The sequence below is a fragment of the Ursus americanus genome, chromosome 2 (assembly GCF_024610735.1).
Source record: "Ursus americanus isolate L20-20 chromosome 2, mUrsAme1.1.p, whole genome shotgun sequence".
NCBI classification, from domain to species: domain Eukaryota; kingdom Metazoa; phylum Chordata; class Mammalia; order Carnivora; family Ursidae; genus Ursus; species Ursus americanus.
The window spans coordinates 38680267-38707704 of record NC_142128.1 but is presented as its reverse complement, the minus strand read 5'-3'; the positions used below and the strand labels follow the sequence as shown (position 1 = coordinate 38707704).

The window sequence follows — 27438 nt, the reverse complement described above, 5'->3', positions numbered from 1 at the left end:
CCACAGGATGAGCCCGCAGAGAAGTGGGAGAGGGAAACCAAGTCTCACCGACACCACGCGCCTACGCTGCGAGCTCAAGTGAGATCACCAGGGTGTGCCATGCATGTGACAGCGGAGGCCAGCAGCAGGGCCGATGTGGGGGGGGCTACCAAGCAGCTCTCATGGCCATGGATTTCAGGGGCACCCCATCACCCCAGGTCACAGAACAAGGTGAACACGCGAAGTGACACATTCTATCCACACCTCAAAGCTTCACTGTGTCATACATCGGTACCTGAACACATCAAAAACACAACCGCATAAAACTGAGACCCAAACACCTGAGGAGCGTGCCAGGGGTCACACTCCCAACAGCTGCATGGCCCTACGCTAAAGACACCTCTGAGGTCAGAGCAGAGGCGGGGGCAAGGCTTCTGGACCTCGGGCCCCGCCGCGGCAGGAGCTGAGGGGTGTGCAGGAGTCCCCCCACCTGGCATTTGGTCTGCACGACACAGTGACTGGCACATTGTTCAGCGCGTGCTCTCCGTGCTTCTGCTCTGTCAGCAGGGCAGGTCCCAAGGACCCATCTCCCAGTGGCCAGTGCTTGGGGACAAGGTAATGGGCTCTGAGGACGTGGGCAGAATGGAGCTGAGGGGCCGCTCTGGCAATGGTGACAGTTACTGTGGCCCCAGCACTGAGCCCTGTGGACAAGCTCACAACCCCGGAAGGGACAGCCATTTACGGTGCCCACCTTGTGAGTGAGGAGACTAAAGCTCGGGAAGGCTGAGTGACTCGGCCAAGGTCACACAGGAAATGGAGGAGCTGGGATGTGAACCAGGTCTGATTCAGGGCCAGAGTCCGACTCCTAGGTCCCCACGGCTCCCTCCCAGAACCAAGCAGAAAGTCTGTGGGAAGAAACACAGCACAGAGAGCAGGGGGACACCCGAGGCTGGAGCTGCAGGGAGGGGCCGAGCAGGCAGCTGAGGCCAGAGCCCACCGCCCACCCAGCTCCGCTCAATCCCACCTGGGGGTGCCCCCCACCGGCACTTCTGAGCCAGGCCCGTGTGCAGCACCTGGGGTATGCCCCAGAGCACACTGATGCATTCATCTCGCTGTCAGAGCTCACCAGCTGTGTGACCGTAGGAGGGACTTAACCTCGGGGAACCTCAGTTTCCTGGTCTATAAAATGGTACCAAGAGTGCTTCCAACCCCAAAGCACCGTGGCGAGGGATTGTGACATCAAGGACAGAAAGGGCTTAGCAAAGAGCTCAGAGGCAACCACAGAGGGAGAAGACGACCCCGAGGTGGGGAGGGGGGTGCACACCCTCCAGCTGTTTTCAGAGATTTGGTTTTCAGTTCCGATGGACCTCACATACCATAAAGGTCACCCTCGTGAAGCTTATAACTCGGTCGTTTCTCGTGTGTTCCCAAGGTTGTGCGACATCACCACTGTCTGATCCCACAACACTCCCACCGCCAACAGAAACCCCTGCCCCACGCCCGCTGGACACGCTAGTCTGCTTTCTGGCTCCATTTCCTAACAATGAAAGCATCTGACACGTGGCCTCTTGTGTCTGACTTCTTTCACTTAACATGTTTTCAAGGCTCGTACGGGTTGGGCCACAGTCGAGGCTCCATTCCTATTAACGGCTGAGTAATGCTCCACCGTGTGGGCAGACCACGTCCTGTTCCTCGGTCCTCCTGCAGCTGGACACCTGCGCTGTGCTGTGTCTCAGCTACTAGGAGTCCTGCTGCTGTGAACATCTGTGTACAAACCTCTGTGTGGACAGAGGTCCCACTTCTCCTGCATAGACACCTAGGAGCAGAGCTGCTGGGTCCTACCGTGACTCCACATTTCATCTTCTGAGGGGCCGGCAGACGGCGTCCTGCCAGCGCTGGGTGGCTGGTCTGAGCCTCCACATCGAGACACGTGCTACCATCTGTCTTGGGAGAGAGCCGTCCACGTGGGCGTGAGGGGCCTCTCACTGCGGTGGGATCTGCGTTTCCCTGAAAGCCACATGTTGAGTTGAGCACCTCTTCACGTGCTTACTGGCTGCCTGTCTCTTTTCTGGAGGTGTGTCTGTTCAGATCCTTCACCCATTTCTTAATCAGACCCTTTATCTCATTAGCGTTGAGAATACATCAAAACCCTTGCTGTTGTTCCTGTTTTTAATAAGCATTCTGGCTAGGAGTCCCTCACCACGTCAAAGACTCGCAGATGCCCTGCACCTGCAGCGGTCTGGCGGCCCGGCTCGCTCTCCTAGAGGTGGCAGTCCTCCCTGCTCCCAGGCACCGCCCAGCTCCTGAGGGCTGCTGGTACTGTGGGCGCTCCGGTGTTGGTCCCTTCCAGTCCCAGCTGTTCAAGGTGCAGCCCAAGCCTCCCCATTCACCTCCCCTCCCAGGCAGGGGCCCTCCTACACTGTGTCCTCCTATCGACAGTCTGGTATATCTGTGTTCCGTGTCCCTTTGGGACCCACCACTACACACGCATTTATATTCTGAATTCCAAGCACTGGCCGGTTATGCTGTGCACCTCAGGGGACATGAGAGTGAAAGCAGCTGGGCATGCAGGACGCCCAGATCCTCCCGACACCCATCTCCACCCAGCAGCCAGTGTTCTGTGCCTCTTTCATCTGGGACCCTTCAATGCTGTCCCCAGCTGTTGTCTGGATAAAGGTCTTACCCCCACGCCTCCATCAGCTGGAGCCTGAGAGACTCCTCGAAGCTGTCTCTTGTCTGGGATGCTCTCTCTCAGACCTTTCGATGTCACCTACACTGGGGGGTCCTTCCAGGTAGCCCCTCCAAAGCAGCCCCTTCCCCATCATCTGTGTCTTTAGCTTAACATCAGCTTCATGGTGATAACCGAGCCTCAGAGACTCCAGAGACAGGGCCCAGCAAATAGCAGTGAGAGTCTCTGCCTGGCGAGGGCTCGGGGAGGAGACCCTCTGGGGTCTGGGCAGTCCTCAAGGCAGCAACACATGCGGCACGTGCAGCCTAACACGTCACGCACACCAGGCCCATGGTCTGATCCCCATGCCCACCTCCCCTTGCACCCATGTGCTATGCAGACACTGGAGGCCTGCCTCCTCTGGTCTCCCTGACTCTCCTGCCATTCAGGGACACAGGCGGGAAAGGGCAAGGCCCAAAGTACCCCCCAGGTGACAAAAGACCCTAAGGCCCTGATAGTTCCTTTTTTTTTTTTTAAGATTCTATTTATTTATTTGACAGAGAGGGCACACACACACACACAAGCAAAGGGAGCAGGAGAGGGAGAAGCAGACTCCCCACTGAGCAGGGAGCCCAAAGCGGCACTCGATCCCAGGACCCCAGGATCATGACCTGAGCTGAAGGCAGACGCTTAATCAGCTGAGCCACCCAGGCGTGCCTACCCTGATATTTCCATCAACAAACCAAGTCCCTACAGAGGTCCTGCCCTGAAGCGAGCCCTAGACCGGTGGCTGAAGTTAGCAGCGCACAGCCCCCTGGGCAGTGGTTGGCCAAAAGCAACCACACCTTGGAGCCGACCGCATCTGGAGTAGCACTGTCCCGTCTGAACTCCCTCTGGTGACGAACACCCTAGGTCTCTGGGGTCCTGTTCAACACCGTAGCCACCGGCCCCGAGCGCCTCCAGAGGACTTGAAATGTGGCTTGCCACAGCACAGCCCCGGAGCAACCGCCCAACTACAGGAAACGGAGGGCAGAGGGACACATCAGATGACACCACGGAGGTGACAGAGGCGCAGTCCAAACCCAGACGCTGTCGGAGCCAGTTTCAACGAGTTGCACGAGGAAGGGGAGATGAGGCAGAGTGGGTACCTCGTCAGAAGACAGAAGACGCTGACAAATCCCACCATGTGGACCTTACTTGGATCCTAATTCAAACTACTAAAAAACCAGAGACGACCAAAAATCCAAACACGCCGGCACAGACGGGGTCAGGGGATCATTCATCGTCTTAGGTGTGACCGCGGTGCGGCCAGACTCTCCAAAATGTGTGTGTCACAGAGCAGGACAGCTGGCGTCTGGTTCAAAGACGGGTGGAGGTGTAGAGGGGGGCAGGACAGAGGGCGACAGGTCCGTGAACTTCGGCACACAGTTCTGTCTACTTCTGGGTCTATTCAAATTCTCCACAATAAAGCTTTAAAAAATGGGACAAAAACAACACTCTGCTGAGTAATGTCATCTCTCTCAGGCCACTGTTAACCCAGGTGACGCTGGGTGTCAGAAGCCCAGGCCACCTTGCCCGCTGAGGCCTGCAGGCCCCTGTGGACCAGCCGTGGGCCTTACACCCAGGTCTGGCCCATGACAGACATACCAGGCCTGAACCCAGCACAGGCGGCCGCTGGTGCCACCCAGAAGGCAGGGCTGCTGGGGCACACCTCACCCAGGAGGCTCCCAGCCCTCTCTGTACTTGGCCCCTCTGCTTTAGAGAAGACTCCCCTATCTCCTGCTACCTGAGGATGGGTCTTGCTGGGTTGACAGGCAGAATGGCTGGGGCAGCCCAAAGGGCCCAGACAGTGGTCTGGGGCATCAGGAGAGAGCCCACTTTCCCTTGGGTTCCTGGTCCCCAGCCTCCAGAATTCTCCCAGAGGCAGCTTCTGGGTGTAAAGGGCAGCATGGGGTCTCCTCTGTTTGCCGTCCACCTGTGTCTCAGGGTTCCATCGCAAGCTCAGAGGGGCCAGCAGCTCTGGGAATCCTGCCAGCTCAGGCCGGGCCAGGCCACCAGCTCCCAGGACCTCCAAAACCCAGGAGCAGATCCTACAGTGACACATGTAAGGCCACAGTCTTGGGCTCCATCACTGTGTCCAAGAGGCTCCAGAGCCCGCACCCTGCTGCACGCCCCTGACCGAGCCACCTGTATTGTTCACTTCCTACAAAGGTCCTAGAGGCCAGCTCAGCACCAGGCGCTGGGGAAGCAGAGAATAACCAGGAGGACCAAGGCCTGACCTCAGCAGCTCCCAGCCCACCAAGGATGCAGGTATCTTCACAGTATCCAGAAACAAGGAGTGGGGTGGATCCAATCCAGTCATGCTGGTGCAGGCAAGAGGCCCATCTCCACAGAGACAGCCAGGATGGCAAATGCTCAAGGGATCAGTTAGCAAAGCGACAGGCCCAGTGTGACGTCCCCCCACCCCCCCATGGCTCCCAGCTGACCCTGGAGAACCTGCTCTTTCCCCACCCCCATACCACCCACCAAAGCCCCAAGGACATCCAGACCACTCAGGAGAAATACCCGCCCCTGCTTCACCACCTACTCCCCAACATCCAAACTCAACTGAACACTGACCATGGGGTCCTCTAATTAAAGGTGGCCATACACTGGAAACACCCAGGGAATATTACAGAACAAAACTTCAGGACCCATCCCCAGATTTCACAAGCCTGAGGATGTTAAATGCTCCCCAGTGGATTCTAGCATGTGGCCAAGGACAGATGGGCATCCTGGCTTCGGTGCCTGAAAGTGCCCAAGAAATCCAAACAGGGCCATAGGAGTGCAGATGAGCAGGCCCTGAGCCTGCCCCTAGCCCGGGGACAACTGTCTGCAAACCTTGGTCCCCTGCACCCTGTCCATTCCAACTCCAGGTGCTGCGCACCTCAGTCAAAGCCAGCCCTGCCATGTGCTGGCCACTGCTTGTTTCCTGGACAAGCGACACCACCTGAGTCTGTTTTCTCACGTGTGAAAGAGGAACCTTCGCTGTACCTCTGCCTCAGAGGGTTAGGGGGAGGCTTAAGTGTGTCCGTCACAGCCAGAGCCTGGCACAGGGCTCACAAAAGACAAGTTCTCCATAGAGGCTACGCTATCACTTCCAAACCTGACAACAGCTCTTCAGCATTTTAAACCACTCCTGGCAACCCCACATGACCACTGTCCCCAGGACCACATCAGAGCCCTTTATGAGCCCCCCATACCTCCCACCCTGCCCCACTCCCGCACGACTCCCTTGCAGTAGCCACAGTGGGGAGCACCCTACACCCACACATGACCAAATGCAGCCTCTGGGCCTTGCACACACGGTTCCCCCCTCCCGTCCTCTGGTCACCTTCCCACTCCTCCTTAAGTATCAGGCCAAGTGTTACACATCCTTCAAATCCCTGTCCAGACACCTCTTTCGGGAAGCCTTTCCCGCCTTCCCAAAGCCCTCCTCCTCGCGGCTTCCTGCTGCAGGGCTCCCAGGTGCAGAGCGGATTTTATCCCCCAGGCCAGTCTGCGTTCTATTAGTCCCTAATTAGCGTCTAAGTGTTGACCGGTTCCCTCCAGACCCCTTCCACCCCGCCCCCGCGCGCTGTCTCAGGTCCCCCATCAACTCGGAACCCCACCAGGTGGGACATTTCTGTGTCCAGAGAAACCGGGATTCTTCTGCTTCGCCCTGGCCCAGGCCAGGGGGGCTGAGGGCCGCCCGCGCTCCCGGTTTTCCTTATTTAGTCGGGCCGACCTCACTGCGCTGGAGCCTTGCCCTGGGAGAGGCCTGGCCCGCACTCCGTTTCCCCTTCAGAGGCCGGGGACGCGCCCACGCCCTGCGAGGCCCGCCAGGCCGGCGGCCTGCCCGGCCGGGCCTCTCCCCGGAGCCGAGGGTGCAGGCGCGCCGAGACCGCCTCACGCCCCGGGCGCCCCCCGAGTCCCGGCGCCCTTCCGGCGCCATGGCAACCGCCCGGCCCGCGGCGCAGAGTGGCGGGGTACTCACAGCGCGGTGGCGTCGGCGGGGATGCGCAGCGCGGGTCCGAGCGTCCGCAGTCCGCGGCCGGAGCAGTTGACGCGGCAGGCGGAGCCGTGCGTCGGGCCGCAGAGGCAGGGGGGCGCGCACGGCCCGCAGCCGCGCCCGGGGCCCCCCGCCAGCGCCCCGAGCCACAGGCCCAGGCCCAGAGCGAGCGCCAGGCGGGCGGGCGCGGCGGGCGCGGCGGGCGGCATCGTCAGGGCAGCGCGCGCATGGCCCCGGCCGGGCTCCGAGCCCCCACCCCCAACCCCCGAGCCCGCCCGGCGCCGGCGGCCGCGGCTCAGGCGGGGCCCGCGGACGGCATGGCGGGGCGCGGGGCGGGATACGGCGGCGACCGCGGCCTGTCTGCCTGCGCGACGCCGGCTCGGCGCTCGGGCCCGACCGCGCTCTGCGTCCGCTGCCGGCCGGTCGCGCGCTCCCGCTGCAGTGCGGGCCCGCCGCCGCCGCTCCTCCTCCTCCCCGTGCGGCGCGGGGCGGGCGGGGTGGGGCGTTCGTAGGCCCCGCCCCTCGCTCTGCAGGGCGGCCGCGTACGGGGCGGGGCATCGTCGGGCCCCGCCCCCTCATCTCACGGGACTGGAGGGGCGTCGGGCTGTCCCCGGCTGTCTTCCCTCGGGAGCGGCGGCGGTGGCTGGTTCTCTGCGCAGCTGCCCTCCCGCGCCCTGCGGCCTCAGGTCCCCGCCGCGTCCGCGCCCCTCAGCCCTCCGCACTCGCGAGCGTCACGGCTGTGCCGGCAATCTTGGAGCGATTCTGTCCCCTGGCGTCTCCGCCGTTTTCCCAGCGCCTGGCACGTGGTAGGCGTCCTGTCTTGGCGTTCCTCCGGAGCGCCAGCGAGGTGTGCGGGCCAGTGCCCGCTGTCCCAGAGGCGACGCCCGAGGCTGGCCTCAGCCGGGCGGGGCCAGCTCAGCATCCCCGCAGCCGCCCACCCGCCGGCCGAGGGCACCTGCGACCCACCAAATCTAAAACCGAAGCACTCCAGTGGCTCTTGGGGCTGGGGGGCGGGGGAGGGGGAGTAACTGCTAGTGGATATGCGGTTTCCTTCCAGAATGGTGAGGACGTCCTGAAATTGGTAGTGGCGGTGGGTGCACAGCTTCGTAAATATACTAAAAATCACTGAATTGTGCTCTTAAAAGGGTGGATTTTATGCTATGTAAATTGTATCTCAACTTTTAATGAAAAAGTGATAAAATTGCTCCACCGTGGGGCCGCGGGGGGGGGGATGCCTGACCTAAGCTGGCCGAGGGGTCACAGGAAGAAGTCCGCGGACTCCCACATGGGGGAGGCCCCCATCCCACTGTCCTGAGACCCAGGGCCAGGCTGCATCCCAAGGCTTCCCGACTTCCTATCCAGGTTCTGTCTCTCTCTTTAAACTAGCTGGTAAACCTCAGCTAAACCCACAAGTGCTGGGCCCACGTCCTGCTACCTCTCACTGGGAGAACCCAAGCAGGATCACTGTGGGACACCCTGCAGCTCTGCTATTCACCTGGGCATGAAGTGGCACCTAAATCCCTCACTGTCCTCATCCGTGTCATAGAAATAGCAAGCCAATGTCTTAGGGCTGGGGGAGGATCACACCCAGCCCAGAGCCAGCTCTCAGGAAAGATCCACGGAAGAACAGGTTGGTTCCCGCACAGGCAAAGGCCAGGGATAAACAGGGACTAGGTTGCCCTACCATGCCCTGGCAGTCAAATGACCCAGGGACAAGCAGAGGATCTCCAGGTGGCCTGGGGGTGGAGGAAGGGTAGTCCAGCTGTGGCAACTGAGGTCCTTTCTCAGGGCTCAACTCCCACAAGGCCCTGTCTCCAACTCTGAGCCTCTTGGACCAATTCATTGCTGAGCAGGGAGAGGGACTTAAGTTAGACACGAGGGGGAACAGGGCAGGACTGTAGAGCCTGTGAGCCACTTGGGCTTCAGGAAAGTTTATGCAGAGTCACAGTGGGAGTACTTGGGAGCCCAGTTTGGAAACACTGGTATGAGGTCTAAGCCAAGGTGGGGTTGATGGGATGAGGCAGGGGAAGGAGGAGCCCTGGGACTGGGAAGAGAAGGGGAGGCTCAGATGGTGCCTCGCCTGGCAGTTGGGTGCTGGGATGGGTGGAGAGGCTGTTGGCTGGGTAGAGATGCCCTCGGGGAGGAGGGACATGGAGGGAAAGGTGAGGAGGAGGTCCTGGACGTGCGATGCCATAGAGCACTTGTGAAGGTGCCCAGAGTACAGCTGGAGGCAGGGCGTGACGCTGGGAGGGGGTAAGCAGGCCTGGGGCAGACAAAAAACTCCAGAGGCAGGGAACCCCATCCTAGAAGAGAAGAAAGAGGGCCTGGAGGAAGTCTGAGTAAGAGCAGCCCAGAGAAGCAGGAGGAAACAGAGGCACAGCATGTGGAAGTCAAGGGAAAGGCTACAGGGGAGAAGCCAGCAGGGGCTTGGGCTGCAGGAACAGAGTGGGGGCTGAGGACAGTGCAGCTGCACATCCCCCCTTGGTCCTCCCTCACTGCACAGGCCCACATGTATCCCCACTGGGGGCTTCTAGAACTCTCTACAGTCTCCCACCTCCTAGCCTTTCCCCATGTTGTTCCCTTTGCTTGGAACACTTTTCCATCCCACCTCCATGATTACTCATGCTTGCAGACTCAACTGAGGGCCCTCCTCCTCCGGGAAGCTTCCCCAGCCCCTATTCCATGTGCTGATTTGCGTCACACATTCAGGGGACATATATTTATGAGCTATCTACTGCAGGCAGAACACTGGTCCCCAGGTATGTCAGTGCCCTCACTACTTAAGTCATCCTGTCCCTCGATCCTGCCATGTCACCTGCACAAAGCTGAAGGCATGGTATTCACCCATGACCTTTACGGAGGGCACCTTGAGTGGAGGGTTTAGATAGGAAGCCAGATGCCAGCAGGTTGGTGGCAAGTGAGAGGGTGTAGACGTGCCATGTGGCCCATTGTTTCTAGAAGCTTAGATGTGAGAGGAAAGAGCTGTGGCAACGTTTTTTTCCTAACAGGGTACAGACTTGACTGGGTTTCCAGGCTGAGGGAAGAGTGCCAGCCATGAGGGAGAGGGAGAAGTGGATGAGACAGGGAGAGAGCGCAGAGAGTGTGTCAGTGGTGAGAGCTTCTTGAGAGATGAGAGGAGTCAACTCACATCCTTCACTTCTCCATCATTCATTCACTGTCATTCCAATGAGTCTTCACAACTCTAGGAGCTGGCTACTAGACCTATTGCTTTTATTGAACGAGGTAACCAGGGTGTCTGGCTGGCTCAGTGGGTGGAACGTGGGACTCTTGATCTCAGGGTCATGACTTCAAGCCCCACGTTGGGTGTAGAGCTGACATAAAAGAAAAAGAAAAAAAGAAATAAGGTTACTAAGCCACAGAGAGGTTAAAAAATTTTCCAGGTCACACAGAGAGTAAGTGGTATTTCTGGGATTCTATTTCAAGCCCAAGCTTTTAATTCCAGTCAAGTGACAGACTCAAGATAAGGGAGGATAGACCCATAAGAAACGGGTGCGAAATGAGAAAAAAACAGATTAATCAAACCTAAATGACGGTTTGAAGCTGGCTGTGGAGTCCGTGCAAGTGTTTCTAAAGGATTTCTGAAATAGAAAGGGCATGTTTAAGCAAGAAATTATCTGGAAATGAAATTCTAGAATATTATTTCAACAAACAGAGAAAATAAAAGGTGCCGGAGATCTTGTTTGATTCAAGGAAGAGGACATTGGAAAATTCCTTAATTATTGATAAAAGAGATCATAAGGTGGGACTTTTAAAGGTTTTTTTTTTTTTAATTCTTTAAGTAATGCCTGCACCCAATGTGGGGCTTGAACTCACAACCCCAAGATCAAGAGCTGCTTGCTCTTCCAACTGAGCCAGCCAGGCACCCCTTAAGGTTTTTAATTAACAGTTAATGAGGGGTGCCCGAGTTGCTCAGTCGGTTAAGAGTCTGGCTCTAGATTTCGGCTCAGGTCATGACCTCAGTGTTGTGAGATGGAGTCCCGCATCAGGCTCTGTGCTGGGCATGGAACCTGCTTAACATTCTCTCTCTCCCTCTCTCTCTCTGCCCCTCCCTCCACTCTCCCTCTCTCCTTCTAGGAAAAAACAAACAAGCAAACAAACAAAAAAACCCAGTTAATGATAACAGCATAAAAGGGAAAACTTGGAGGGCAGGACACATGAAAACCTGATCGGCCCTGGAAAGGATTACAAAAGAAAACGGTGGATCAATGTATTAATCAGAATAGGCAAAACAAGACCAAGCACACGGGTCATTGTCATAAATGTAAATTAGTTAAATTCCCCTACTAACGAACAAGGATTTTCATAATGGGAAGACATACTAAATCCAGGTAAATGCTGTTTTCAGGGACAAAACCAAGACAAATAACAAATAAAGAATAGGAAAATGGGGCGCCTGGGTGGCACAGCGGTTGAGCGTCTGCCTTCGGCTCAGGGCGTGATCCCGGCGTTATGGGATCGAGCCCCACATCAGGCTCCTCCGCTGTGAGCCTGCTTCTTCCTCTCCCACTCCCCCTGCTTGTGTTCCCTCTCTCACTGGCTGTCTGTATCTCTGTCGAATAAATAAATAAAATCTTTAAAAAAAAAATAAACTGCCAACCTACCTTCTGTATGTCTTCATTTTCCTATTCTTTTTTTTTTTTTTGTAATCCTTTTCTTTTGTAATCCACCCAGGCGCCCCAGGTTGGTAGTTTAATACCAGGAAAACAGAACTAAAGCAAAAGATTTTTTAAAAAGGCGCGGGGTGGGGGGAAGTCCTTTATTTTTACACTAATTAGAGGTACAGTTTGTGTAGAATGTGTAATGACCCCTTGCGTTCTCAAAAATAGAACATTAGCACACACAGCTAAACCGTTAGCAATACACAAAACTGGGGCGCCTGGGGGGCTCAGTTGGTTAAGCATCTGCCTTCAGCTCAGGTCATGATCCCAGAGTCCTGGGATGGAGCCCCGCATTGGTCGCCCTGCTCAGCAGGGAGCCGGCTTCTCATTCTCCCTCTGCTGCTCCCCCTGCTTTGTGCTCGCTCTCTCTCTCGCTCACTCTAGAATACATAAATAAAATCTTAAAAAAAAAAAAGAAAGAAATACACAAAACTATTGTGGGAGACTTTGTTACACCTTCCTTTGAACTTTACAAAGCAAGCAGACAAGGTGAAGAGAATTTGAACAGCCCAGTTAATACCTTCTATGTTTCGTGACAATATTTCGGCAAGATCAGAGGAAATGATTAGGCAAGCAAGTGGCCTTTGGCACACTGTTCTCTAGAGGTGCTCCGGGTCCTTTCGCCTGCTCACCCCACCACATCTTGGGTCCAGGGGAGGCTCCCCCAAGCCCACCCTAACGCAGGGATGCCCCACCGAGGAGAGGCCTGAAGAGCTGTCTGCCAAGGATCCTGGGCTGAGGCGGGACACCCTGACAACCCAGGTAAATGAAGGGTAAATGTAGAAGCAGCGGAGTCCTTCATTATCTTAATTGCAGTGGTGGTTTCATGGGTGTATACATATGTTAAAAACTTACCAAATTGTACACTTCATTTTTTTTAAGTTTTATTTATTTAAGTAACTTCTACACCATGACCCTGAGATCAAGAGTCATGTGCTCTTCCAACAGAGCCAGCCAGGCGCCCCAAATCGTACACTTTAAATATGTGCAGTTACCGGACGTCAATTAGATCTCGATGAAGTTGTTCCTTAAATATCTACGGCGCGCCCGGGGGGCTCAGTGGGTTAAGGGTCTGCCTTCGGCTCAGGTCATGATCCCAGGGTCCTGGGATCGAGTCCTGCATGGGGCTCCCTGCTCAGCAGGGAGTCTGCTTGTCCCTCTGCCCCTCCCCCCCCGCTCACGCAGCACTCTTTCTCTCTCTCAAATAAATAAAATCTTTTTTGAAAATATTTTATATCACTAGTATGGTGGTGGTCAAATGATTCTCTGTCTAAACTCAACAAACTGTATAGTTAAAATTAGTGAACTTTGGCTCAGGTCATGATCTCAGGGTCCTGGGATGCACCCCAATGCGGGACACATTGGGCTCCCCGGCTCAGCGGGGAGTCTGCTTCTCCCTCTGTCCCTCACCCCTGCTGTGCTCTAGCTTGCCCTCTCTGTCTCTCTTAAATGAATAAATAAAAATAAATAAATAAGGGCACCTGGGTAGCTCAGTTGGTGAAGTGCCCGCGTTCGGCTCAGGTCATGGTCCCCGTGTCCAGGGATTGAGCCCCACATCAGGCTCTCCGCTCAGCAGCGAGTCTGCTTCTCCCTCTGCCTCTGTGATCTCTTTTGCTCTCTCTCAAATAAAAAAAAAAAATAAAATCTTTAAGTAAATAAATAATGCTTGAGCAAAAAAAATCAAAATTAAAATCAATTGTATAGAAATGAATAGTAATGAGCATACATCTTACCAAACCTGTGGGGTGCAAAGTTATACATGGAGAGAAACTGATAACATCACTTTTTCTATTATTATGCATGAAAAATTAAGCTAGTTTTAAACTAAGCATTCATGTCAACATTCTAGAAAAACAACTATAAAATAAACCAAAACAAAGCAGAAAGAAGGAAATGAGAAACCTAAGAGCATCTATTAGTTATTTCATGTAAAAACATATGTAAAAACTTACCAAACTACACATTTTATTTCTTTTAAGTTTTTTTTTTTTTTCCAGTAATCTCTACACCTAACTTGGTGGGGCTTAAACTCACGACCTTAAGATCAAGAGTCCTGTGCTCCAACGACTGAGCCAGCTGGGGCCCCAAGAGCATAAATCAGTTATTTTAAAAGAAAGAGTAGAATGAATTAATAAAATCAAGAGCTATTTTTAATATTTAAGGCAATTAAGATTATGGGGTGACTGAGTGGCCCAGTCCATTAATCGTCTGACTCTTAGCTCAGGTCTCAATCTCAGGGTCGTGAGTTCAAGCCCCATGTTGAAAAAACAAACAACAACAAAACACCCAAAAGATTTTTAAAAAGAGCCTGCTGGCAAGTGTCACTGAGAGATAAAAACAAAATACAGACCGTTAATGATTAAGAACAGGTTTATTCACAGAAATAGAGTTAAAAGTCACAAAAGAAAATTACATGCAGTTGTTTGTAAACTTTTGATACCTAGATAGGATCATTATGTGTTAGAACAAGACACACTATTAAAACTAACTCAAGGGGAAATAAAAAGCCCAAATAGACCAGACATAAAGGAAGAAATCGGAAACTTTTTGGAGCCACGCCAGGAAAAGATACTTTATCCAGATCTGTTTATGGAAAAATCTTACCAAATGTGCAAAGATTGTGATTTTTGTATGTATTCTTAGAGGGCATGGCCACATCTCAATATATTTAATGCATATTTACGCATAAAGCCATGTATTGAGCATAATTTGCACGTCTAAACAAACTGGATAAAGATAGCACAGAGAAAGGAATCCATCGTCCAGGGATTTTTAAGGTCTGTCTCAGCCAAGAACCTCTGTTTCAGACAAAATCCTAAAATACACAACTGGAACCGTGCTGAGGAAGCTGAACAGCGGCTCCCAGACAGACCCAGCTCCTCGTCCCCAGAGTCTGTGGCCGTGACCCTGCCCCGCAAGACATCTTGCAGTGATGATTCCATTAAGTCTTGAGATGTGGGGTTACCCTGGATGACCCAGGGGGCCCTAAATGCACTCAGGAGTGTCCCTGTAAGGGAGATCTGAGCGGCAGACACGAAGGCCAGGGGACCTGGGAAAGGGAAGTTGGAAGGAGGTGGCCACGAGTCAAGGAAAGCTGGAAGCCGGCGGGAGCCGAAGAGGCAAGGTTTCTGCCCAGAAGGAACGAGACTCGTGGGTGCCCCGTAAGCCTCATTCCGCCCCGTGGCCTCCGGAGTGTAGGATGATACATTCGGGCTGTTCTGTGGCCGCACCGTGTTTGTTGTCGGTATTTGTTACAGCCCTCGAGGGACAGGGTCTGGGCAGAACAAGAACTTTTCTTCTTGCTCTTACCTCTTGTGTTGTTGACATGCCTCCAAAATCATCCATCATTTTCAAAATCAAGAAAAAAAGGAGGGGCGCCTGGGTGGCTCAGTCGTTAAGCGTCTGCCTTCGGCTCAGGGCTTGATCCCGGCGTTATGGGATCGAGCCCCACATCAGGCTCCTCCGCTGGGAGCCTGCTTCTTCCTCTCCCACTCCCCCTGCTTGTGTTCCCTCTCTCGCTGGCTGTCTCTCTCTCTCTGTCAAATAAATAAATAAAATCTTTAAAAAAAAAAAAGAAAGAAAGAAAGAAAGAAAAAAAGGAGAGAGGATGCAAGCCGTGCACTTGGCCCGAGGCAGGAGCAGCCTGGGCTGGGACTTCAGCGGTCATCATGGCAGCCCGGGCGTCCGATTTCTTCCTTTACACCTGTGCTTCCGCTGCAAAGATGCCTGGAGAGCCTGGTGCTCCTCCCGGCAGGGGTCTCGCCCACCTGGGGCCTCACTGCAGAGCCTGGATGGGAGCAGCTCCACACCCCCCACACCCGCGCCGGGCTGTACAGCAGGCACATTTTGCATCCTGAAACCACCAGGAGTACTCAGGTGCGAGTACCGGAGCTGCGGTGAGAAGGAAAGCCCGAGGGCAGATCTTGCGGGCAGGCCTGCAAGGAAACAACCCACTGCGCCAGCCCTCACACAACAGTCCCTTTGCAGCACAGGCAGGGGCGGAGGTCCGCCCCTTACCACCTGCCCGGGAGGGCCTCGGTGCTGCAAAGGTGAGTGTGCGGCAGGTGGGGTGTGTCCTCGAAGGAGCAGGACACTCTGCGTGGCCCCTGTGTCCCTGGACGTGGGGGGAGGGGGCGAGCACGCCTCTGACATCAGCTGTTTCCTGGGGTGACTCTTTCCTCTCCTCTGGGTGGAGGTCCAATTCTGAGCTGATGCAGTTCCTCTCTGCAGTCTCTATAGCAACGTTCACGTGGATTTCATAGAACAGAAGGTGTTGGAGCTGGAAGGGACCTCAGAGATCAGCTCCTCCCGCCCCCTCATTTCAGGGAGAGGGGAGCGGGTCCCACAGCATGCCAGGGATCGAGCCAGGGATCGAGCCGGGGCCTCTGCCTGCTGGCACCTTCCCGGCCAGGGTCCTTCCCCCGAGATCGCAGACAGCTGAATTCCCTAGGACTGACTTATGTGAGGTGCTCAGGGGTCAGAAGACTTGGGACCTTTGCCGCTCCTCCCCTAACAGACCCCTGAAGTCGAGCCTAGGCCTGTCCTGCTCAGTCACAGACTCTCCATTCAGTGCTTCGGGGAGGCAGGAGCAGGCAGGCTGGGTGCTGTCCGCAGGAAGCCCGGAGGCCAGGGCTGAGGCCAGGCAGCCACCGGCGTGTCCACTGGAGAGCAAACGTCAGTGTCCACATGAGTGCAGGAAGAAGTGGGGGTGGGAGAGGCTGGGGAAGGCTACTTACCTGGGGGAGGGGGCTCCAAGCAGAGCCCGGAAGGTCAAGGCTCATCCTTGACCCTCATACTTGTCTGAGCCTGACCATGGCCCCGTGGGTGAGTGGAACCTGGGGGTGAAGCTGTCCTGCTTGGAAAATGGGGCTCCAGAGAGAGACTGCGTCAGGCCATAGATCCCAGAGGGTTGTTGTGTCTGGGCACTCGCGGCACACGTCACTCCAGGAGCAAGGGGCCAGACCCCCAGAAGGGAAAGTCAGAGGGCAGCGTGCAGGAGCTGGGGGCCTCAGGCCTGTGAAGGCACCTGGCACGGGGGCCACCAGAGGGACTGGGGGTGAGGATCCAGAGTGAGGCAGGAACAGATGTGGGGCTGCACCAGCTCTGTGCCTGGTGCAGGGTACGTGTAGACCTGTCTGTCCAGTGGAGCCAGCCCCATGCCAGCAGGGCTGAGGGCCGCAGGCACCCCTCCCCCACACTGCACTCAAGCTCGGCCCAACAATCTGGGAATCCCAAGTCCAGCCAAGGCCACCCTCCCGATCTTTCCCACCAAACCGTCCCTTTTCCTCCCCCTTGCTGGCAGCCTGGTCTAGTTATCTATTGCTGTGTAAACAAGAAACCCTCCAAATGCTCATGAATCTGCAGTTGGGGCAGGGCTCCGTGGGGCGGCTATTTCTGCTCCACATGGAATCCACCAGGACCACAGCGCCCCTCGCCAGGATGACTTCCTAGGTGGCAAGTGGGTTCCCTGCACCTGGGATTCTTCACAAGGCTGCCTGGGCTTTCTCACAGTATGGCAGCCGGGTTCCAAGAACGAGTATTCCAGGAGACAGGAAGTAGGAGTTGCCCGTCTATAGGGTCTGGGTCCAGAACTGGACACAGGGTCACTTCTGCCATACGTATCGGTCAGAGCAATGACAGAGCCACAGGTAGGGGACAGAGGCCTTCCTGCCTGATTGGGAGGGGCAGCAAAGAACTCGCCGTCCGCACGTCAGCCCTCCACTGTCTCTGGCCCATGGGCTCCCGTCTTGCCTCACCCGCAGGCCCACAGATCCTGTATTTCTGGGAGGTCTCCTCTGTCCCTATTCCCTCCCCTCTGGTTACTGCCACCCCCTCCAAGTCACCTCCCTGTCTACAGGCTGCACCATGCTCCCCCTCCCCCCTGTTCCTGTAGCAGCGTCCTCTGCCGCTTTGCTCAGGAACCATGTGTGGCTCCCTATTTCTCGCTGAACAGTATCCAAGCTCCTGCGCTAAACATTCAAATTCACTTTAGAATCTAGCCCTCTGGGGCACCTGGGTGGCTCAGATGGTTGAGCGTCTGCCTTCGGCTCAGGTCATGATCCCAGGGTCCTGGGATTGAGCCCCGCATCAGGCTCCCTGCTCGGCGGGGAGCCTGCTTCTCCCCCTCCCCTGCTTGTGCACTCTCACTCTGTCAAATAAATAAATAAAATCTTAAATATATATATATTAAAACAAAAGAGAATCTAGCCCCCTCCTGTGTTACCACCTGGATTTCCTCCAAGCAGCTGGACCACACTTTGGCCTCTTCTGCTCAGAATGCCCACCCCCTGGCACTCTGAGCTTGCACGTATTCATTCCCCCTACCTAGCAAGCTTCTCTGTCTCCTGTTGGACTCCTGTTCAACCGTCAGAGCCCAGAGCAAAGGCCCCTCCCCGACAAAGCCCTGGTCACCGCACACTGCGACACTGTCTGCCTTATCCTTGTTAGCAATGACATGTCCTGAAGTGGGGCCCATTTCTAACTCATGTTTCTTTCACCAGTTTCGTAAGTTTATTGAGGCCTGGAGCCAGCTGCCAGGGATATGGCAGTGACCAAGACAAGCTGCTTCCTGTACCCAGACAATTTACATTCCAGAGAGTGAGACAGATGGCAAACGGAGGTACCAAGGGACATAATGATCAAAGATTAGGAGGATGGCTGGAAGGAAAGAGAGGCAAGAAGAATGCCGTGATGCAGGGACCTAGAACTCTCCCTTTTCAAAAGAAATCAGAGACTTGGGTTTTTACATATATTCTCCTAATTTTAAAGATTTCAAGGTCAAGTATTTCTCCTCTGCTGCTTTCAGCTTTCCTCCCCTCCTGGCTCCCCACTCAACCTTCCTGGTTACCCCATTAGCACTAGCCCCCACCCTCGACTCAGTTGCCTTATCTAGAGCACCCAAACTCCTTTCTGATTTCCCTTGGGCAACGGCTGACAGGAGGAAATAGGGAGCCCCTTGCCTGGGACCCTGGGGTCAGTGGGCATGGGCTGAGAGCCCGGGCCAGCCACCCTGAAATTGGCCTCAAGGAACGTAGGACACCTGGAGTCCCCAGGGCCACAGCAGTGGGAGCTCAACACCCCCACCCCAAGCTCCTTGATCCACACATCCGGGCACTGGCCTGGAAGAAGTGGGGGTCCCGAGGAGCGAGACAAGAAAGGAGGCCGGGGGCCCTCAGAGGGCTTCCTTCGGTTTGTCCCCCAGCTCGGGTAGGGCCTGGAGGGATGGGTCTCCCGAGGACTCCTGGGCCAATGCTGCCACGGGACAGGTTGTGTTCTCTGGAGCCAGAGTTCCCAAGTACAAATCCTGGTTCTGTCACTTTCTAGCCTGGTGACCTTGGACAGCTCTCTTCCCCTCTCTGGGCCTCAGTTTTCCCACCTGATCACTGGGGATCCTAGCACCACCCACCTCACAGAGTAGTTCTGACGGTGACTTGTGCCTGACACACAGTGACTCTCGATTAAAGGCAGCTAGCTTCCCACAGCCTCTCTCATGCGGGGCTCTGCCAGACCCTCTTGGGGAATCCCTCTGCTGGGTCTTCCCAGACCTCTGGCCTAGAGGCAGCTCCTGTCCATTATCAGTATTTGGGCTCTGGGCACTGCCAGCGGAGAGCGCTCAGGCCTCTGAAGGGGCTAGGGTCCATGTGATAGCTGTTCCATCTTGGGGGACAGCCAGGCCATGCCACCAGCTGCCAGTGGCTGATCCCAGCAGCACTGCCTTTCTGCCTACACTCGCTGCCCCCAAGCCCCGGCTGGGGGGCATCTTGGCTCACCACTCCCGGGATCCCATGATCATCTCAGCCTTATGCTCAAAACCCAGAGACTCCTGGGTGGAGACAGTCCAGGGGGAAGTGTCAGGCTCTGGACACTGGTCTGCCAGGGACCAGCATGGGGTTGGGACAGTCAGCATTTGGCTACCTTGGGGCAAGAACCTGGCACCAGAAGGCCAAGGGGCTAGCCACCTCCTGGGGGAGGGGCCTCCCACCTCCTTCTCCTCCCAGACCCCTGAGGGCAGAGCCCCAGGGCAAGGGCCACTCAGGGGCTTCCTGCTGCTGTAACTCGGATTTCCCTTTCCCTGAGGATCCTGAGGCTTCAGCCCAGCGGGCAGAAGCTGCGAGGGAGGGCGCCTCACAGCTGATAACCAGCTGTCAGCTGGGCGCTGAGTGCTCCCAGCGCCCGGGTTTGTTTGCCTGCCCTAAGGGGAGGGGTGGGTGCACAGCAGGCCAGGTGGCATCTCTAGCAGAGAAGGGACAGAAACCCAGGTGTCCACCCCATGCAGTCCCACTGCCTCGGCGCCCCCTTCTCAGAGCACTCTCCCCTCCACCCCCATCCCCCGACCCGGTCCCAGACCCAGAGGCCATCTCATGAGGGACACTGGGCAAGGGGCAGTGCAGGGAGGGATGGTGTATAGCGCGCGGGGAAGCGACAGGCCCACCGCCCCACGGAGGTGGCCCCGGAGCGGGGTCGCAGGGCCTGGGGCGGGGCAGGAGCCTCCCGCCCCCGGCAGAGGCGCGCCCACCCGGTCGCCACCTAGGTCAGTGCCAGGGCCTCGTGACCCCGCCCCCGGGCGGCCGTCTCATTTGCATGCCCCCGCCCCAGCGCGGCCATTGGCGGCGGCGGCGGGAGGCCGGGCCTGAGTGGCTGCGGGCTGTGGGATGCGGGGGCGGGGCGGCGGGGAGCCGGGCGCCCGGGATGCCGCCACCGCCGCCGCCGCGGGACGGGTTCAGGTCCGCGTCGCGCTCCGCGAGAGCGGGGAGCAAGGCGGCCCGGGGCGCGGCGGCTGCAGAGGGAGCTCCCTGAGCGTCCGCCCGCCATGTCCAGGAAAAAGACCCCCAAGAGCAAGGGGGCCAGCGCGCCCGCTGCCTCCGCATTGCCCGCAGCCAACGGGTCCCGGCCGGCGCGCCCTGGGACTGGGCGCCCTGGCCCCCAGGCGCGGCCCAACGGGCCCCCGCAGCCTGACCGGCCCTCGCTTGGCGGCGGCGACTTCTACGACGTCGCCTTCAAGGTGAGCCGGCCCCCACCCCATGCGAGCGCAGCAGGTGGCGCTCGGCCTGAGCCGAGCAGGGAGGGTCGGGAAGGGGAGGGAGGGCCCCGCGGACCCGGGGCGGGCAGCCCGCCGAAGCGGCACCCTGCAGCTGGCACGGCTGACAACGCGCATCGCACACACACACAGCTGTCAGACCCGGATTTCAGATACTCAACAGCTGGCAAGGCCTGCCCCCTCACGCCCCAGCTGGCAGGGCCGGACAAGGGGTCCTGAACCTGGCAGGTGCTCCCTCCGCGCTCCCTAATGGCCCCGCACCCACCCGGGCCCCAGTCTCACCATTTCCCATATGCTTCCTTCCCTCAACCCCACGGTCTGTGGGTCTCTTTTTTGGGGGAAGGAGGAAGACTAAGAAGAGGTTTGCCAGTTGGGTGGGGAACACTGGGGCCTCCTTCAGGCCTAGGCAGAAGCCTGTGGATTGTGGAGGGGTTGTCCGACTGTCTTTGGGTTTTGGAGCCTTTGACAGAAGGCTGGGGGAGAGGTGGATGAGAGGGAGGCCTGATTGCCCCCTCTCGGTCCCCAGACACGACCTGGATCTTCTCAGCCAATATTTGACCTCATGTGGCAAATTCCTCCAGAATCTTACGGGGATTAGAAGAAGCCCCCTGGCACAGAGACCCCCCACAGGCCTCTCAGGTCTCCAGCCACCAACCTCCAGACTCCACTCCCCACCAAGCCCCAAATGCTACCATTCCAGATCAAGCATGGTGTCCAGGGTCTGGGGTGGGGTTAGGTAGGCTCTGGATGGAGGCAGCTGCCCCCACTCCCCACTAACTGAGAGGGGCCACTGTTCAAGAGAAAGGGGACAGAACCTTCTGGAGGTGGAAGCTGGAGGTCCAGGCCGGCAGGGACTGTAGTTGCCCTGTCTCCCCCACGTCCTGCTGAACCCGCAGGCCTGGGACAGTTCCTCCACTCCTGACCAGGCCAGCTCAGGGAATACCAGGCACCCCTTTGGGTGGGCCAGCACCTTGGTCCCCTCTGTCCCTAACACCTCTGACCCTCCTGTTCACCCCAGGTCATGCTGGTGGGGGACTCGGGCGTGGGGAAGACTTGCCTGCTCGTGCGCTTCAAGGATGGGGCATTCTTGGCAGGGACCTTCATCTCCACTGTGGGCATCGACTTCCGGGTGAGAGTGGAGGCTGATGTCCTCAGCACTGAGCTGACCCAGCCATGCCCTGAGCCCCCACCCCCACACCAGCTCACTGAGTTCTCACAACACCCCTGGGCAGCGGGTTCTCCATTAGCCCTGGGACACCTCCTGTCTGGACCACCTGGCACTCACGGTCAGGGTGGCTGAGGTGCGATGCCTTAACCACCAAAATGCCCAACTCCTGACACCCTAAGGATCCTAGAGACGGGTGATGGCTACATCTGACTGAAGCAGGGGTAGCACCCCTCTGTCTGGGGCTGTATCCTGTGCCCCAGGGGGTGGCCGTCAGAGGGAACTTAAGGCCTACGTTCCCTTGGGAGGCTTAACATCATTGCCCCACCGAACACAGGTGCCAGGCAGCCTGCTAAGGACCTAAGAGAGAAGTGGCTGTGGGGCACACACCCTGTCTGGGAGCTGGGGGGGGGGGGGAGGACCTCTGCCCTTGGGTGAGGAGGCTCACAGGAAATGCTCCCACCTGTCTATTCCCCCTGCCAGAGTCCCTCCCACATTGCCAACAGGAGAGCTGTGTCCCTGGGGTTTTGGGGTGGGGGGAGTGCCCCTGGATTTCAGGGCTCCCCACACCCCCCTGGCACCCCACCAGCCTGTGGGGTCAGCAGGGAATGAGGGCCACAGCAGCCGAGCCCCCAGCTCTACCCACCAGTCTAAATCCTGAGTGACTTGCCAAGGTGCCGGTGTGTTCTAGACAAATCCCAAGTTTGCATTTTTCTCACCCTTTAATTAGACCCAGTTGGCAGGAGGCTGGGAGGGCGGCCCATTCTGGGAATGGGAAAGGGGGCTCTCTCCAGTCTAGGAAGCCATTATTTACCCTGCTTGGGGGTCCAGGTCCCCTCAAGTCTTCTGAGATGAAGTAAGGGTTCAGGTGTCAGAAAGGGACAGTTTAAGCGCTGGACAGCTGGTCCTTGGCCTGTTTTGGCCCCACCTCCCCCCTTCTCACCTCCCTCTTGGCTCTGGGGCAGGTGGTGAGGGAGGTGAGGCCACTAGGTTCACACCCCTGTTCAAGGGTGCTAGAGAAGGCGGGGTGTCCTTCCCAGCCTCCTCTCGGCCTGGCAGATGGCTGTGCCATTGGTTCCTGGGAGTGGCAGAAGCACCCGGACAGCAGGAGCTTGGGGAAGAGGGAGGTGGAGGGAGGCGGTGTGGTCCCAGCTGCCAGGGCCTGAGGCTACCAGGGGCCTCAGCCGGGGGTTAGCAGGCCCCCACCCCCACCCCAGCAGATGGGAACCGTCGGGTTGCACCACTCCCTGCCACTAGTCCTGAGGTGGGAGGGCCTGCTGGGGGACCATTACCAGCCGGCAAATACTCAATGAGCACCCACTGTATACCAGGCCGAATTCCGGGCTCTATGGTTACTGTACTGGGTCCTGTCCTTAGAGAGCTGCTGTCCCAGCAGGAAGAGAGGCTTTTAAAGTAGAACAATTAGCTCTCACTCTGAACCAGATACAGTTCTCAGTACTTTGCACATAGCTCATAAAGCCGTTGAAGCAGCCATGTGATGGGCACCTTGGTTATCTCCATTTGTGGATGGGGAAACTGAGACGGAATGTTAGTAATGGGCCTGGGGTTACACCATGGTAACTTCACAAAGGTCGTGCGGGTGGCTCTGAGCAAAAGAAGCAGCACGTATAGAGCTGCGAGGAGCTGATGGCTCATCAGAGGGGCTGGGGCAGGGCCTTGGAGCCTGCAGGCAGGCGTCTGCAGTCTTCGAGGGTCCAGGGAGATGTGCGTGGTGAACCAGAGTTAGCAAGAAGGTGCAGGAAGCTGACGAGGTCTAGGCGCCAGGGGGAGGCAGGGTGGCAGGGCTGGGCTGGAGAGGTGCTGGGGGAGGGCAGGGAGGAGGAGGGAAGGCTGGAGCAACAGGACTCGGTGACTGACTGGGCTGAGTGGTGGCAAAGGGGCTTTGAGAGCAGTGGAGCCGGTGGGGCCGTGTGCCAGGCCTCTGAGGTGGGCAGAGAATGAGCACACAAGGGCCAGAACTGGACATGGCCAGCCTTGTTGGGCAGCAACATGCAAGTCCGTGAGGATGGCCATCTGAGTGCGAGAGGGGCCTAGGCGTCACCAGGAGGGGCTCACCAGGGGGAAGGGTAGAGGCACAGGGGTGGGGAGAGTTGGGTGGATCCCAGGACTTGGGTTCAAGGTGAAAGGTTACCTGCGGGTACAGGGAGGCGAAGTGGTCAGACGAGAACCAGGAGGTGGGCATCAAGGACAGAACCCAGCCAGCTGAGGGGCAGACAGGATAAAGAGTGAATTTGGGGGCATGCCAGGGGCACTATCAGGCCCAGTCCTGGCCTGGCTTCACCCTCGGGAGCCCCCCCCGCCGCCCCGCCAGGGGGCAGCACTGTTCCCAGCTGCTGCCTGGAGCCGCGCTGGCTGCCGGGCTGAGTGGAGCTGGCTGGCTGTGTTTCAGAACAAAGTTCTGGATGTGGATGGCATGAAGGTGAAGCTGCAGGTGAGAGGTGGGGGGTGCGGGGTGGGGAGGTGAGGGGAAGGGACTGGCAGCCCTGAATCCTGTGCCTGTCGCTGCAGATCTGGGACACAGCTGGCCAGGAGCGGTTCCGCAGTGTCACCCACGCCTACTACCGCGATGCCCACGGTGAGCTTGTGGGCATGGGATGCCAGCCCGGGGGATCGGAGGCTGTGCTGTGGGTGCCCTGCTACCCTGGCTTCTGCTCAGGGGAAGGTGCCCTGGCAGTGAACATGGCAGGAGGTGTGGAGGCTGTGATGCATGAGGGTGTGGGTGACAGGAAGCTGCTGTGAGCCCTGGAGGTATCCTCACTGGCCCTCTGCCCCCAGCACTGCTGCTGCTCTATGATGTCACCAACAAGGCCTCCTTTGACAGTATCCAGGTCAGTGGTTTCCTTCCTGGTGGTGGTAGTGGTGGTAGAACAGTCTGTGGTGGCATTAGGGTGCCAAGGGCAGAGGAGGGCAAGGTGGGCCCCTTCTGGTGGCTCAGGTTGCCTGTGAGCTGAAGGGGGTCTGGGGACCTTCCAGCTCCATCAGTCCAACACCTTGGCTAAGGTACTTGTCAGTGGTGCCTCAGTCTGGCACAGGGACCACTATTTCTGGGCCCCTCCTGTTAGCCAGAGCCCAACAGGCCCTCCGTGCAGTGTGGCCTGGAGGGGCAAGGGGTGTGCAGGAGTGACAGCCTCCACACTGGTCTCAGCTTTTCCCCCACAGGCCTGGCTGACCGAGATCCAGGAGTATGCCCAGCACAATGTGGTGCTTATGCTGCTGGGGAACAAGGTGAGCACCCCAACCTCCCCTCTCCTCCCTGGCTCTACAGGGGGGATGAGGGGGCGGGTAAGCCCTGGGCCAGCTCTCACCAAGACCCCTGTGCCAGGTGGACTCTGCCCAGGAGCGTGTGGTGAAGAGGGAGGATGGGGAGAAGCTGGCCAAGGTGAGCCAGGGTAGGGTGGGGGGCCAGGGGTGTCCCTAGGGCTGCTGGGCTTGGGCTGTCCCCACCAGGCTGCCACCTGGCTGGCAGCAGCTGTTTGCAGGAGTATGGACTGCCCTTCATGGAGACCAGCGCCAAGACGGGCCTCAACGTGGACTTGGCCTTCACAGCCATTGCAAAGTAAGTTCTGGCAGTCACCCGGAAGAGCCCCCCAGACCTGGAGTGAATCTCCTTGCTGGGGAGCAACCACTCTGTTCCCTGGCCACCCCTGCCCCACAGGGAGTTGAAGCAGCGCTCCATGAAGGCCCCCAGTGAACCCCGCTTCCGGCTGCACGACTACGTCAAGAGGGAGGGCCGAGGCGCCTCCTGCTGCACACCCTGAACCTGGGAGGGCCCTGCAAGGCTGCACAGAGGCTCTAAAGGGTCCCCCTGGGTTTAGTCACCGCAGTCAATCCCAGAGTGTCTGCTCCTGAGACTCCCAGACGGAGCCTTGCCTTTCTCAGAGCCCCAGGCCCAAGAGGCTTCAAAGAGCCAGTGGGACTGCACCCCCCCCTTCACCTGCTGCTGCCTGAGGGCCCTGACGGAAAAGCAAGGGTCTTCGGTACGGGAGGGGGCACGTCACCATGTACAGCCTGGGCAGGGTGCCTGCTCCTGCTGCCATGGCGCTCTGCTGCCCCCTCCTGGACATGCCCAGCTCCGAGGCCGGGCCACGGTGCCAGCACCTGTACAGTGCCTAATCCCTTAGAGAAAGCCATGTCTTCAGCTGCACACGCTGCCCAGGCAGGGAAAGGAAGGACTCCTGCCTGTGCCTGGGACCGAGCGCTTCACCGCAAACCATACCATGCATTTGTGCCCCAAGGACAGAGCCACCTACTCCCTGCTCACACACAAGGAGACTCTGGTTCCACCATCAACAGGGTCTTCCTTTCATGCTCCCTTGGAGAATGCCAAGGTTGTGGCTTTGTAATAGACAAACAGCAAATGGGAAATCACAGAAATGTCAGGGAAACTAGAACTGCCAGTCCCACGGAGGCCTGTGCTTAGTGAGGTCAAGCCAGGGGGCTGGTAGTGCACTCCAAGTTATATTCAAATCTTGAAGTTCGTCTTTAGATTAAGAGCCTTCATTTTCACTCCTAGTGAATAAAGTTGTGTTTTCTGGACTGCCTCTCTCGTCTTTTGAAAGAAATCCCCCTTTAGACCCCTCGGCAAAATACAGATCGTCTTTTAACGCTCAGAAGGTAGCACCCCCCCCCCCCGCCTTTAACTAGGTTACGTGGAACCCCAATGGTGTCTAGGGAGCACGGGGGAGCCTAGGTGGTTTGTGTCCACCTCCCCCCACAAGACCCAAGGGCAAACAGTGCTACGTGGCCTGTTCATGAAGAATTAAAAGAGTTTCTGACCTACCCAAGGCAAAGGCCAAGAAAACCCCGGTATTTTTGGCCTTGAAAGGAAATACGGAGAAGGCAGTTCCAACAGTGGGGATGTCACTGCATCAACATCCATCTTCCTCCGCCGTGTCCCAGGACTGCACGGGGATGAGCCAGTGCTCCCAAAGGGTCGTCTGGGAGGCAGACACGTGTGAAAAGAAAGACACCTGCGCCCCAATCAACTCACCACTTTTGCTTTATTGCTAAGCGCCTCCCATACAGACACAGGCTCCCGTCTTACCAGCAGGCCTCCAGGCTGACGTCCACTCACGTTCACAGTCTCCAGCCGGGTCACCCACCGCCCTGGAAGTCAGACAGTGCCGCAATGTAGACAGAAACCCACTCCCCCCGTTTCGGGCAAGATAGTTTCGCACCCAGCCCCTGCCCCGTCACGGCGGCGCACCCTGAAGCCTCAGTCTTGCCAAATAATCAGACTGCATGTGCAGTTTTCATACGAGGTGTCAGAAATAAAAGCAATTCATCACAGGCTCGAAGCCGCACAGAGGAGGGCAGGCTCGGCCCAGCCTTACCTGCAGGAAGACGTAGACCTGGAGCTTCGGAATTCCCCGACCGAACGGGGTAAGGGGGCGGAGCAAAAAACGTGAACAACACCGAGGCGAAAGTGGGCCAGGCCCGCCTGCAGGCTTGGGGGACCCCCTCAAACGCCCTCGGGGCCCAGGGCTCCCATGGCCTTGGAGCATGGCGGCAAAAAAAGAAAACAAGCTATACCCGCACTCGATCCCGAAAGAACGCGAAAGCCCGAGGCTCGAGCTTTTATAGAAACTGTCCCACCACTGCGATTGGGCCATCCTGGCGGAAGTACCCGCCTCCCTCACCGCTGATACGCTCCCGGTCTCTCGGACCCGACACGCGAAGCTGCTTCCTTTTGCAACGGGCCATCCAACATCACCGTGAGCGACAGCCGGAATCAACCAATCAGACTCCGACCTGCAACATAGAGTGATTCTAAAGCTGCCAATCCCGCCCTGCAACGTCAGAGCCGCCGGAAGTTGTAGTTTCTGAGGAGCCGCGCGTGAGGCAGCCAGTCCGGCATCG

General features: G+C 57.4%; 2 protein-coding genes, 1 long non-coding RNA gene and 1 other non-coding gene across 11 annotated transcripts in view; 1 reads left to right on the top strand and 3 right to left on the bottom strand.

The window, feature by feature from the left end:
* The window catches only part of PKD1 (polycystin 1, transient receptor potential channel interacting), a 43036-nt gene extending 35909 nt beyond the window's left edge, over window positions 1-7127 (bottom strand). For 2 of the 3 annotated variants that reach the window (XM_087853524.1, XM_045784022.2), the window contains exon 1: window positions 6663-7124. In XM_087853524.1, coding sequence (XP_087709650.1) covers window positions 6663-6886 — 224 coding nt within the window. In that variant the 5' untranslated portion in view covers window positions 6887-7124. Of the gene's footprint in view, window positions 1-6662 lie in introns of all 3 variants that reach the window. The other variant, XM_087853529.1, reaches the window with a different exon arrangement.
* A 2760-nt stretch (window positions 7128-9887) lies between these two features.
* Window positions 9888-27426, bottom strand: LOC123783799 (uncharacterized). 5 transcript variants are annotated; one of them, XR_015720895.1, is made up of 8 exons: window positions 26913-27426; window positions 26624-26685; window positions 26360-26516; window positions 23711-23781; window positions 14666-14892; window positions 12838-12976; window positions 10221-10276; window positions 9888-10009 (listed from the first exon to the last, which is right to left on the bottom strand). It is a non-coding gene; the product is annotated as an uncharacterized LOC123783799 (long non-coding RNA). The 5 variants fall into 5 exon arrangements; XR_015720893.1 differs by having other exon boundaries at window positions 10221-12976; XR_015720894.1 differs by having other exon boundaries at window positions 9888-10276.
* RAB26 (RAB26, member RAS oncogene family) lies at window positions 20031-26115 on the top strand. Of its 2 annotated transcripts, none has more exons than XM_045784776.2 (9): window positions 20031-20357; window positions 21412-21522; window positions 23969-24010; window positions 24088-24154; window positions 24355-24407; window positions 24739-24804; window positions 24902-24958; window positions 25059-25135; window positions 25235-26115. In XM_045784776.2, the coding sequence occupies exons 1-9, from the start codon at window positions 20166-20168 to the stop codon at window positions 25335-25337; spliced, it is 768 nt and encodes a 255-aa protein (XP_045640732.1). In that variant the 5' UTR covers window positions 20031-20165; the 3' UTR covers window positions 25338-26115. The 2 variants fall into 2 exon arrangements, with proteins under 2 accessions (XP_045640732.1, XP_087709634.1); XM_087853508.1 differs by having other exon boundaries at window positions 24902-24968; window positions 25027-25135.
* On the bottom strand, window positions 26790-26872 carry LOC123783828 (small nucleolar RNA SNORD60). The gene has a single exon (XR_006777307.1). It is a non-coding gene; the product is annotated as a small nucleolar RNA SNORD60 (small nucleolar RNA).
* Window positions 27427-27438: the final 12 nt, after the last annotated feature.

Bases quoted from the DNA above. Each gene is read 5' to 3' on its own strand.
- RAB26 (XM_087853508.1), top strand. From the start codon at position 20,166: ATGTCCAGGAAAAAGACCCCCAAGAGCAAGGGGGCCAGCGCGCCCGCT. The intron at 20,358-21,411 runs GTGAGCCGGCCC...TGTTCACCCCAG, and splicing joins TCTACGACGTCGCCTTCAAG to GTCATGCTGGTGGGGGACTC. The intron at 24,011-24,087 runs GTGAGAGGTGGG...CTGTCGCTGCAG, and splicing joins GCATGAAGGTGAAGCTGCAG to ATCTGGGACACAGCTGGCCA.